This window comes from Puma concolor, chromosome C2, assembly GCF_028749965.1.
Source record: "Puma concolor isolate L17-30 chromosome C2, mPumCon1.1.hap2, whole genome shotgun sequence".
Lineage (NCBI taxonomy): Eukaryota > Metazoa > Chordata > Mammalia > Carnivora > Felidae > Puma > Puma concolor.
The window spans coordinates 153,698,558-153,711,164 of NC_141675.1; the positions used below are offsets into that span (position 1 = coordinate 153,698,558).

General features: G+C 55.0%; 1 protein-coding gene and 1 long non-coding RNA gene across 2 annotated transcripts; one reads left to right on the top strand and one right to left on the bottom strand.

The window, feature by feature from the left end:
• Window positions 1-1,151: 1,151 nt before the first annotated feature.
• Window positions 1,152-3,534, top strand: LOC147577621 (uncharacterized). The gene has a single exon (XM_086720256.1). The coding sequence runs from the start codon at window positions 1,236-1,238 to the stop codon at window positions 2,667-2,669; it is 1,434 nt and encodes a 477-aa protein (XP_086576382.1). The 5' UTR covers window positions 1,152-1,235; the 3' UTR covers window positions 2,670-3,534.
• A 5,004-nt stretch (window positions 3,535-8,538) lies between these two features.
• LOC147577622 (uncharacterized) lies at window positions 8,539-12,189 on the bottom strand. The gene is made up of 3 exons (XR_015255876.1): window positions 11,484-12,189; window positions 10,596-10,850; window positions 8,539-9,466 (listed from the first exon to the last, which is right to left on the bottom strand). It is a non-coding gene; the product is annotated as an uncharacterized LOC147577622 (long non-coding RNA).
• Between the last annotated feature and the right edge of the window lie 418 nt (window positions 12,190-12,607).

Here is a 12,607-nt window from a genome sequence, read left to right on the forward strand (position 1 = left end):
CTTGATTCTGGCTCAGTTCAAGATCTCATGGGTTGTGGGATCCGGCCCCTAGTCAGGCCGTGTGCTGACAACACAGAACATGCTTGGGATTCTCTCTCTCTCTCCCTCTCTCTGCCCCTCCCCAATTATGCACAAATGCTCTTTCTCTCTCTCAAAATAAATAAATAATTTTTAAAAAGTCTACTTAAACAGCTCTCGCTTCAGACCATGGGCCACCTCCTCCCTCATCACCAAACCTGCTCAGAGTACTTGTTCTGTCCATCCAGAGGGCCCCCACAGCCTAAGCCTGGAACCCCTCGGGACACCTGACCAGCCTTACTGACTTCTCTCTTCCCCTCTCAGACAAGGAGAGTGGGAACGGCCTCTTCCATCAGGGTCCCAGGGGACGGACGAGGGGCTCGGAGCCGGACTCTGCCGCAGAGATACTGGGCCCCTCCAGGGGCCCACTTCCGAGGTGACTCGCTGGACTGGGGGCCCTCCCCCGGGCACCGCGGGAGACATGGCTGTGGATGGAGGGCCGCACGAGGGAAACGGCCACTGCGTCACCCTGTAGAAGCATTACCCCCTCACAGGAGCACCAGGATTGGACAAGGACAGGCTGGCTGCACAGAACCCACGACATTGTAAGACCCTGCCAGTTCCTGATTTCTCCCCAGTTGTTAGGATTGGAATCCTGGTCCCTTAGTAGCTTTGGGGACAGACCCAGAGTGACCTGCCCGCTCACAGTGACCACAGAAAGGAGGGAGGGAGCCTCCGAGGAGGGAGATCCCTGGGACCTTTGCGGGCAGGACCAGGAGTCCCTGGAGCAGAGGGAAACTTCGAGTCAGGACGGTGGGCCTCGCCCGGGAACCTGACACTCTGCCCCGACTTCCCCAGTGCACAGAGAGGGACCCTGCCTGGCTCTGCTTTGACCGCCTAGGTTTGCCGTCGGGCCAGATGGGCCGAGCTCCTGGCTGGGATCCGCCCTTCCCGCCTCCCCCGGTGCTTGTGTAAGTGAGACCACGTTCTACGTCAGCAAAGTCAGGCAGAGCTGTTTTCTAGAAACTGGTTGGCCTCCCCTCCCCCCAGCCCAACCACGTGCCCCGGTTGCCGAGCACTTGTTTACCTTAGAGACGGAACTCTCCCGAGTGGTCAGTTGGGAACCACAGGACGCTGGCCCTCAGAGGCAGTGCTGTGGTCGGAGGCCGAGCTGTGGAGGCCCGCGCAGCCATTCAGGGCCCGCCGTCGGCCACGGGATGCGCGTTTCAGCTGGTCCTGAAGCACCTGTGCGGTGCGGGGAGGGGATTTCTGGAAACCTGAGACACCCCGAGTTTCCCGGGGCTGTGCTGGCATGTGCTGTGGTGCTGGTTCTGACAGTGAGGAGACAACACAGTCCCAGAAGCACGAAGACACTGGGCGAGAGGTGTCCAGCCCGCGGTGAGGCCTGCGGAGAACGCCGTGAGAGCCCTGGCCCAGCCTCACGGGCCAATGACGCCCTCGGGCCGCCCCCACTCACCTCACAAATCCTGCGCTCCTCGGCGACGGGCACACACCTGAGCAGCGCCTCACTGCGGGACTCCGTTGGCTTTGTGAAACAGGCACACGAGAGCCAGCCTCCTACACTTCCCCAAGTCACTGATGAAAACGCCATCTTGAGGGCATCGGAGAAAGATCGAGAACAAGGTCGGAAGGAAATAACGCATAATCGGGGCGAAAACCCTCATTGTCCAGAAAGTCCGGAAACGCTCAGCCAAGGAATTTCGAGACGGAGGCAGAGAGGTCAGGAAAGGGAGGGGGAAGAAAGGCTGGAGCGGATGAAGGCACGCGGGGAGCAGGGCCCGAAAGATCAAGCAGGCCCGTCACGGCCTGGGGCTGAGCACCTGCTGCGGGCCATCCCCTCGCCTGACCTCCCTGGAGATGGCGGGGCCGCCGGGAGCAGGGACGTCGAGCACAGGGGGGCAGCGGGGAATGGCCATCGTCCCCTGCAGCGGGCAGCAGGTGATCTGAAGGATGTCGCTGGTGATGCTGGCGTCACTGTGTCCCCTCGGGGTCCCCAAGGGGGGCATCGAGACAGAGCCAGACAGCGGCGGGAAGACCAGCACCTGACTGCAGAGCCAACAGGACAGGCAAACAGTCTCCAAACCGAGGAAGCCGCCCTGCAGCGTGAAAATTCCCAGCTTGAGAGTGAGATTCAGCAGCTGAAGCTCCAACTTCAGAGCCTGCAGGATGCACAGGACAAGCACATCCTTCAGTGTCACAAGAAATGGTTTCGAGAGGAAGCGCGGTGCTTGGAAATCAAGAGGAAACTGGCCAACCTGTATAGAGACATAAACTGCACGTACCAGCTTCGCAACCTCTACAAGAAGATGGCCCAGGACGTGGGCCAAGAGCTGGAGAGAAACTCCCCCTACTGTCACCAGGAGGTCCTCGCCCACTGGGACAGAGCCCGGAAGAGCTGGGCGGCAGCTGTGTCCACCAAGAGGAAGCTCGAGGCGCTAAGGGCAGAAAACGACCACATCAGGCAGCTGCTGGCCCGCTGGGAGTCCAGCTGCCAGCCTTTCCCGAGGGGCCCTTTCGCTCCCGCTGCTCCCCCCGCAGCCCAGAGAGGCCGGGAAGGTCGGGGGGGTCCCCTGGGTCACCAGGGTCCCCACTATGAGGGCTCAGGGATCCGGGGTCGCCTGTGGGATTGACTCAGCTTGGGGCAGTGGGGCCCTGAACACCCACACCCCCACGCACACCTGCACGCATTTCTGCGACAAATTTCTGATCGTCCTCGCTTTCCTTATGCTGCTGTCACTACACTCGTGCTATACTTGTCTTCCTAGGGGAGCAGCATAGCTTTACTGCGGCATCATATTGATATAGCTGCGTGAATGTTCTCACGAATACATGATTTCCCCCTCAGACGCTTTAGAAACATGGAAGTATTGCGTTTTGATTTAAACTGACACCACTCGTCCTTCAAACATTCTCTAAGGTTGACATAGAATAAGGTCGGACATAAAAATGTCCAAAACAAGACCACTTCTGCGCCCTAGGACTAGGGTCACAAATCTGCAGAAGTCACCTAATATTTACATGAATAACATTCGGTTGGTTTTAAAAACAATGAGAAAAAAACGTAAACCACACCCCACTCAAACTTGCACAAAGTTGTTATTAGCGTAGTCCCACGTTTAGCCCTACATTTATATTTTCGTCCTAAATTCATAGGATTAGTTTAGTCCTAAATTTATAGATGGGAAAACTTAAGAATTTGCAACCATTTCTTTCTTGTTCTGTCATTTTTTTCTTAATCTTTGTGGTTTTAAGATGCTGTTGTTGAACACTTATAAATTTTATGCAGTCAAAAGTTTTCTCTCGATGGCAAACACACACTCCCATGCACCCGTGCACGCACACACACACGCACACACACACACACGCACACACACGTGCACACACACGTGCACATGTGTAGAATCTAGGCTCTTGTAGTTCTTTCTTGAGTACCTGAAAATGTAAAAATAGAATTGAAAATTTTAAAAATTGTTTTTAGATAAATAAATAACTGAAAAGCAAAAACGTGTGTGTGCGATGTGTAAACAGAGGAAAGACCCCTCGATCTCATCCCCAGAAAGCAGGTGCCCTGTGTATCAGCCAGGGTCCCAGCCAGGAGCACTTCTCCCCCAGGGTGCAGAGGACGACGAGGCGAGGAGACAGTCCCCAGCTCCAGCACGGATGAGGGCAGGACCTAGGAGGCGGGCTCCCAGCCACCAGCACCAGGGGAACCTGGTCCCACCTCGGTCCAGAGGGATGTGGCCTCAGCTGAGCCCAGTGGGGGCTGTCGAGGGAACAGGGAAATGCCCCCTCTGTCCTCCGGTCCCCCTTGGACTGCTGGAGAGGGACGGCCCCCCGGGGGGCTGGGAATGCAGGCAGAGGGGTCAGCCTCGGACACAGAGCAGGCAGACAGGGTCCAGACGCAATTCAGAGAAGGACCAGCACCCTTGACTCTATTTGATGCAAAGTGTGTGTGTGTGTTACTTCCTTCATTCACATCTGTTTATTTAGTAAATGTCTGTGCAGCTTCTATGATGTGTGTTCCAGTGCATGGGAGGCAGTGATGGGAAGGACACCCCAGTGAGCCCGTGGACCCCGTGGACCCCGGAGCTTACGTTGTAGGAGGGGCAAGGCCAGGTGACAAAGACCAAAGGGACAAAGGATGGTAATCTCTGCTCTGTAGACGGTTCCAATAGGGTGATGGCTAACCAGGGTCAGAGATCACACCCGGAGGTGACATTCAGGCTGAGAGTAAAGCTAACAGGAGGTAGCCTGGGAGGGGAGGGGGCAGAACGTTCCAGGCAGAGAGAACAAGAGTATAAAGGCCTGAGGGCTGTGCTTCTGGGGCAGGGGAACTGGGGCAAAGGTGACAGGGAAGGGGATGGGGGGGGCAGGGCAACTGCACAGACGTCTCTGTGGTGCAGGGGGGGATGCCAGGGGCAGGGGTAGGCCTGGAGGGAGAGGGTGGCCGCTGGGGACGTGTGTGATGTGTGTCCTACACAGATCTCCCAGGCTGTGAGGACAGGGGACATGGGGGAGGGGGAGGGGGCTCACGGGGTCCACATGGAGCACTGGGTGCTCATCATGGTGATGGGTGAGGACAGACTGGGGCTGTGTCTGGGCAGCTGGGGGGGCTGCTCAGAGGAGAGCCAGGAAGAAGGCCTCAGATCTTTCCTGAGAACCCCGAGGGCTGTCCGCACGTCCCCGGGGAGCCCTTAGAAGAATCTCTACGGGGAGCCCTGAACACTCAGGAGGGCGCGGACCGTTCCAGCAGGAAGCCAGCTTTCCGAGGAGGGGAGTCCGCAGCAGGCGCATCGGTCTGGGCTCCCACCACGCTCCTACCACACCTGAAGCCCTCGCGAGCAGGTGGTCTCCCCTCCCAGGGGCTCCCACAACAGGGACCCCAAGCACGGCTACAGGAGAGGCCTGAGTGCAGGGGGAGGATTCCCAAGTGGGTGCTCAGACTCCCGAGCGCCGACCCCGGCAGAACGACGACAGACGATAAGCGTCCTTCCGCAGGGTCACGGGCACAGAAGACAGCGGCTCGGGGACGCAAAGTGCTGGAGAAGGTGGCCTGCACGCCCGTTGCCGGGCCACCCCGGCTCTCCAACTGCCTGTGCTGCAGGCTGGGGGCGGGGAGCAGGCCGGGAGGGCTCTTTGGAGGAGGTGGCCTCTGAGCCGAACACTGATGGATGAGCAGGAGTCACTGATGGTGCTTCCGCGCTTCAAGGGGCATCTGAATCACTTGAAGACCTTGTCACAGAAGGTTCTGACTCATCAGGTGATGGGGGGAGCTGAGACCCTGTGCTCCCCCCATGTGCTCTTGATACCGGGACCAGACATGGAGGGCCAAGGACCTTTAGGTGAGTGTGGGGTAGGAGAGGGGAAAAGTGAAGGGGGAGGGGCATTTCTGGCAGAAGACAGGGCACAGGCGAAAACACAGGGCACCAAACAGCCTCGACTGGGTGAGCCAGGCAAGTCATGTAGTTAGCTTTCCGCAGCCCAGAAGCTCAAAGCTGGGAGGGCAGGAGGAGGAGGCAGAACGGATGCATACTCTGTGCACACACACACTGTTCCCCTTACCTTGTCCAGGGCTCCTATCCTACAGGGGCCAGATCAGAGGAGCACAATGAACTTGAGGTGCCTCTCGGGGAAGCCAGCCATGGGGGCACCACTCCGACCAGGCACAGAAACAGCTTTGCAAGGAAGAAGATAAGTAGACCCCTTCAGACCGTGCACATGAGCTCATCTATCCCATGAGCAGACGTCTGACAGCTCAATGGTCTGTGCATTTAAGGGACACATCAAATGCAAATACATCTTATGTCTAAGTACTTGGTGACAAATTATATGTTCACCTCTTTTGTGGTTCAAGAAAATGTATTTGACTGTGTCCACCTCCACTGAAGATTTACAAATATAAATACTTAAGATATAGGATTTTTAAACTATTTTGAGAGAGAGAGAGAGAGAGAGAGAGAGAGAGAGCGGTGGAGAGGCAGAGAGAAAAGGAGAAAGAATCCCAAGCAGGCACCACACTGTCGGTGAAGAGCCCAACCTGGGGCCGGAACTCATGAACTGTGAGATCATGATCTGAGCTGAAATCAAGAGTCAGACGCTTAACCCACCCAAGTGCCCCTTAAGGTATGGTTTTTAAAGCATCACAACCCTATATGCTTTCCCATTTCAACCACCAACTTTTCATCCAACAATTACCCCGAGTGTAAGTTTCAAGGACATCTGCGAGAAAGGTTGTGTGTACTTTATAAAGGGTTACATGTTAGTTAGACTTTTATTTTTCATTCCTTCATTGCCTGGCTCACTCAGCCCTGATTTATTAAGCACCTTCTATGTGCCAGGCACCAGGCAGATTCGGGTACTGCTCTGAACAGGACAGACAAGGTCCCAGCCTGAAGGAGCTGACCCTGACCAAGAGGCAGGTGGTGACCCTGGCCCTTCCCTGGAGGAAGAAGACCCCCACCGCCCCAAACTGTGCCCAAGTGCCTCTCTGGTTCGGTTTCCCATGAACCAGGGAATACAGCTGTGTCAGGGAAACTTTAATCATCAGAGTTTATCAGGCCAGATGACAGAGCCGAAAGAATCCTCTGGCCATCACACATGGAACAACGAAATGAAAAAAAACAGACGAAGCAAAATCACGGAAGGAAAGCCATGCCTTCGCCCGCTTCTTAATGCATATATTTGCCTTGATTACTGAGATTTTTTGGCATCGCTTAAATTTGTTATGATTACAAAACATACATATATGATTTTCCATTTTACCTACTTTTTAAGTGTAAAATTCAGCGGCGTTAAGCACATTCCCATTGTGGTGCAACCATCCCCGCCATCCATCGCCAGAAGTTTCCGTCTTCGCAAACTGCAACCCAGCCCCCCGCGACCTCTGGCCTCCTCTCTGTGTCTAACAACCTGACTACTCCAGACACCTCACTGAGCAGAATCAGACAGCGTCTGTCCTTTGGGACTGGCCTGTTTTGCTGAGCACGATGTTTCCAAGGTTCGTCCCTGCTGTAGCGTGTCAGAATCACGTTCTTTTTTTTTTCAGCCTGAATAGTATCCCATCGTATGGTTAGACCACATTTAGTTTATCCGCATGCCCATCAGTGGGCATTCTGGTTGTTTCCACCTTCTGGATGTTGCGAATAATGCAGCCATGAACATCGGTGTGCAAATATCTGTTTTGAGCATCTGCCTTTAGTTCCTTGGAGTGTATACGCAGACTTGCTGGACCCTACAGTCATTCTATCTTTAATTCTTCGAGGAAGCTTCCTACGGTTTGCCACGGTGGCTGCATCTACACGCCCACGAGCAAAGCACAAGTGTTCCGATTTCTCCACATCCTCACCGACCCTTGGTCCTTTCTGGTTTTGTTTTCTGAGAATCGCCCTCGCGACAAGCATGAAGTGGGCCCCCTCTCAGACTCTGTGCCCAAGGTGAGCCTGGCCACAGTTCCCAGTCTCCCTTGAGTGGTCCCGGACGAAGCCCCATCCCTGTTCATGGATGAGGGCTCTCTCCTGATGGAACCCCGAAAGGGGGCTTTCCTGTGTCCCCACATGGCTTTACTTGGTGTGTTGGCAAAGACCACAGTCTGTGCCCCTGGACCCAGTGCTCAATTCCCACAGATGAAGGTGAACCATTGGAAAAAGTAGGAAGGACTGGGGTCCTTCAAGGCAGGTCCTGACCTCTGAGAAGCCAGACATCCTCATTTCAGTGACCAGAGTGCCATCGAACAAAAAAAAAAAAGAAAAAACAAAAAACAAATAAGCCAACAAACACTGCTGAAAAGCACTTCAAATTTTTAAAAAGGGTTTTGAATAATATCATCTCATATATATTCTTCTGGAACTTGATCTTTGGCTCAGTCGTCCGTTCTGGAGAATTGTTCACGTTGAGAGTCGCAACTCTAGTTCATTCCTTTGAGAGACCGAAGAGAGTCTTGTGTACAAAGACCCCATTTACCAGCCCCTGTGGGCACGTGGGTTGTCTCTACAACTTCATGTCCAGTGCCTGACCCCTCTTTTTCTCCTTCTGGAGGGATCGGTGAGAGGGTTTCCTCTGAGGATATGGACAGTCCCGTGCAGGGACACACCAGAGACATCCCCAGCCAGGAAGGACAGACAGACAGACAAGCCCATTATTACCCTTGACCTCATTCCACGAGGATGGGAGACGTACCCAGAGGTGTGTGCCCTACGACGAACACCAGAAACACGAATGCCTGAGCGATCAGAGCACGGAGCTAAGATGGAAAGATGGGCGAGGAGGGGCCAGAATGCCCTGTGTACGTTATGGGAATTCAAGAACTCACAACACAGACTCCCAAATTTAGTCCTGAGCCTTCTGGGCCAAGCAGAGAGGGGAACCAGGCCAGGAAGGAAACACTCTTCCTGCAAGAAACAGGGACTTGCTCGGGGCCTGGCTGTCAAAGAGCCTTCCCGTGGGGCCCACACCAGAGACCCTGAGGAACGTCATGGGCTCTGTCCTCCTGGGATTCCTCCTCACACCTGTCTCAAAGGGGGCATCCAGGACCCCTCAGGGACCGCTGTCCCAGGGCACAGGCGTCCTCTGTCTTACACAAGGTGTCTGACCCTCTGAGGGCCCATACACGGGCCACCCGGGAACACACGCAAAGCGCCCGCCCAGCAGGCCCGAGGCTCACCCCCCACACCCCGGGTGGAAACTGGGCTTCTTCTCTTTGGGGAGCGGCAATCATCCCCTGCTGTCCAGCCTCTCTGTCTAGTGGGGATGATGGGGGCCAGCTCCTCCGTGGGAGGATTAATCACCACCTCTCTCCAGCTCCCCCCTCCTGCTTAATCAGAGTCATAAAACATCTTAATGTCAGGCCACATCCATTCCGCAATCGTGGGTAAGTCCCTTCGTAAAGAGAGCCTCTGCCAAGCCTTCTGACGAGGACGCCCTGTCCCTCAGCTGGGGCTTGAGCATCAATCCTGAGCAAAGCTGTGGAAAGACCCTGCCTCCCCTCTTGGCCATCTGGGCCCAGCTGGCGCCCAGGGACGTGGGACCCATGTGAGTCTGGGTGAGTCACCCGGGAAAGACATCCTGCCGTGGCCACTGGCCTGGGGGACCGTGTGCCTTCCCTCCTGAGCTCGTGGTGCCAGCATGCTCTTCGCCCCTCGTCCCCAGCAGGCATGGAGCTCAGAGAACCGGCCACACGCCCAGGGCAGGGAATCTGTACCTGGGCAGGCGGCCGGGTCAGGTTATCAAGAATAGGAGACCAAGGAGACAAGTTCCCCAGGGCTCCACCCGGGAGGTGGCCAGGCCTTGTTTTCAGAGCCATGCATATTTCGCCAAAGTATGTTTGGAAGAGGAACATTCTGCTTACCGTTTCTAAGCTGCGCAACTGAGGGTGCCGGGAAGTGAGAGCCAGGGACGGACAGGGCTGGGTTTTCTGGAAAGGACAGTGCGGCTGTGAAATGAGAAACCAAGTTGTTGTTCAAGCCCAGGGTCAGAAGACCGGCGCAGAAACTCTCCCTCCGCGATTTGGGGGTCGCTCTGAGGATGCTGAGCGTGTCCGCGGAATGAGCTGGAACAACACATCACCCCTCCGGGTGCTAAGGGGCAAAGGTGCTGGCTCACGGCCGGGTGGTCCTGCGCTCTCGGGACCATCGTGCCGGCCCCGGTGCCGCAGTGCCTGGCTGGTGGCAGCCGTTGCGGGCGCCTGGTCCGCCAGACTGGGATGGTTTCTGAGCAAAGAGCAGGTGGAGAACGGAGAGCAGTTTTCGGTGGGCAACACACGGGACTGAGATAAGCCGCTGACCAAAGTTCTGTCCCCGAAGCCCAAGCCTGCAATGGCTCAGGATGCCAGGTGACATCAGGCCCTCATCACCTGTGTCCCCACGGACCGGGCGCCGGAGGGCCAGGCCCCGCTCCGTGTCTACACACAGAGTTGACAACCCTGCACTCATCTCTGAGGCAGGGGCGAGGTCTCCGTCTAAGAACACGGTTCACAGAGCTGGTGAGGCCGGAGCAGGATTTGAACCCATGTCTCTGGAAGAGCGGGTCTGGGCCCCTTTCCTTCTCTGACTTGCCTGTGAACAACAGTCTGTCTATTTGCCTCCTGCTTCCGTCTCTGCCCTCTCCTTTCCCAGCCTGCTCCCGCCTTTCCTTCCTCGCCTCCTCTTCCGGCCCCAGCGTGTCTGCCCAGTGTCTCACCCAGTCCTGCACAGATGAAGCGTGAGGCAGGCGCTGTGCACTTGGACGCACGCGAACATTCTCCCTGACCCGGGAGCACTTGCAACGTGCTTGCTAAGTAACGAGGAGGGTAGCGCTCTGTGTTTGCCTCTGAAAAATCAGGTGAGCTGGGGGCACCTGAGAGGCTCCGTCTGTTGAACATCAAACTCTTGATTTCGGTTCGGGTCGTGATCCCAGGGTCGTGAGATCCAGCCCCGCGTCGGGCTCCATGAGGGGCGTGGAGCCTTGCCTGAGATTCTCTCTCTCTCTCTCTCTCTCTCCCTCTGGCCCTCTCCCTGGCTCACGCACGCACGCTCTCTCTCTCTAAAACGAAAAGTTTTAAATATGGTGAACCGAACACTTACCCGTCTCTCTTTGGTTGGCTTCCGCTTCTGGGTAACGTTCAATCAATTACTTCAGGCAAACCCCGCTCACCGGTGATACAGGGAGAGCAGCTTCTGGGAGGAGAGGGGCCTCCCGGGTGTCTGAAGGCGGGTAGCGGGTGGGGTGGTCAGGAGGAGGGGGCCAGGTGTTCTGGAGTCGAATTCCAACTCTGCCGCTGGTGGCTCCGATACATTCCTTGGGGAAGGTATCCATCCTTCGAGACTCGGTCTTTCCATCTGTTAAGTGGGGGGGGGGGGGGGTATTGTTAATACCCACCTCACAGCGTGCGTGTGAGGGCTCCCCTAATAACACATGTCAGACTCACAGCACAGAGCTGGTGGCCGGCGACACCGTGGCTCCCTTCAAGCAGGCCAGCGAGGCTTACGGACCCCTTCCCAGAATCGTATGCTGAAATGCGTAAAACAAAATTTGGAAGGATGACAAAAAAAAAAAAAAAAAAAGCCCCACAAATATCAAAATGGGCGTAGAATTGTAAGCGTGGAAAAGCAACGTGTGTGCTCTTTTCTCGTGCATTCGTAGTAAGATCCAGTGGCAGGTCTAATAATGATTGCAATTTCAGGGCAGAGATGATCAGGAACCATTCCTTCCAGATTCCACAAGAGTAATCACGTGGTATGAAACACCTGTGATCCCACTGGTGCTAAAATCCCCAGTCCTGCTAATGCTGCTCTGAGTTCTTGCTTCCACTCAAGAATCAAAGGAAATGCTACAATTCAGTTGAAAGCCGGCGAAAACAAAACCACAGCTTTCCCCCCCCAACTTCACCCATGCACCGTGAGGACTCACTTCTCTGGGCTCCGGGTGAACAGCCACCCAGAGGCAGCAGGGTGGGGACGGAGAGAACTCACGCCTCATCTGAGCTGGGAACATCGTGGGCAGTGAGGATATCAGAGAGGATTTCTGCATTTTGCTTTCTTTCCCTCACAGTTCTCCTAAAGAAAACAAAACAAAACAAGACAAAAAGAAAAGTGCCAGGGGACAGCATTTCAGAGGGGATCATTTTCTCCAAGCAATCTATTTATCCACCTGAATATTAAGTTCACAGATACTCTCGTCTCGCAAAGAAAAGCCGTGGGTGGAACATTCTTCTAAATGTCAAATCCGAAATGAATCTGTAGGGCACAGCCTCGAGAAAGCTCTGTGTTCTCCAGCAGCCGATTCTGAACACAAAGAGATGTACAAGCCCTTTCTTGTCAGAATTTAGGTAACATTTCCAAGTTTCAGAGTCAGAGTTCTGAGGTTGTTGGTGTGTGGGGTTTTTAGAGGCTCTTTTTTTTTCTTTCTTTCAATATTCCTCCTCTGTCTCCGCTGGTCCCTGTCTCCGACCTCTCAGCAGGTGCCCCTGTAACTCGTCCCCTGTGGGAGGCTGGTCTCCAAACACCCAGCAGTGAACCCAGTTGGTTCACTCAGCATCTCTGGCCCCCTTCTCTTGCCTTCTGGGAACTGCCCTCCTCAACATGGGAATGGCCTTCAACCCCTCAGTATAGCGGTGGGCATGAGACCCCAGCCGGCCCAGGCCCAGCCCCCTTCCACAGACAAATATAGACACTAAGAAACAGGGGACTTCTCTCCTGCTGAAATCAATCACAAGCACCAAGAATCCTATAATCTGGGGGTGCCAACAGCCATTGCGTCCCTTTTGGAGATGCTGTGAGAGCTAAGGTATCTTCCCCTGTAGAGGAAGCAGTAAAGCTGAAAGACAGCAAGAAACAAAATCCTGGTATCTGCACCCTTGATCCAGCTGTTCCTGAAGCCTCCGTCTTAGTCTCACAAAGGACCTAAGCTGAGTCCCCTCTGAGGCTTAAGCACTTTGAGATGAGTTTCTGCCACTTGCATGTGAAAGAATCCTATTGTTTGTAATAATTCTGATGGCAAATGCCAGTCTTAAGTAGAATTGCTCTGTCCAGAGTCAGAGTCCAGCAGAACAGACAAGGTGAGGCGGCTCGCAGTTCAGGTGGCCACACCCGGGCTC

Excerpts from the sequence above, each read along its gene's own strand:
- LOC147577621 (XM_086720256.1), top strand. The coding sequence starts at position 1,236 with ATGCGCGTTTCAGCTGGTCCTGAAGCACCTGTGCGGTGCGGGGAGGGG.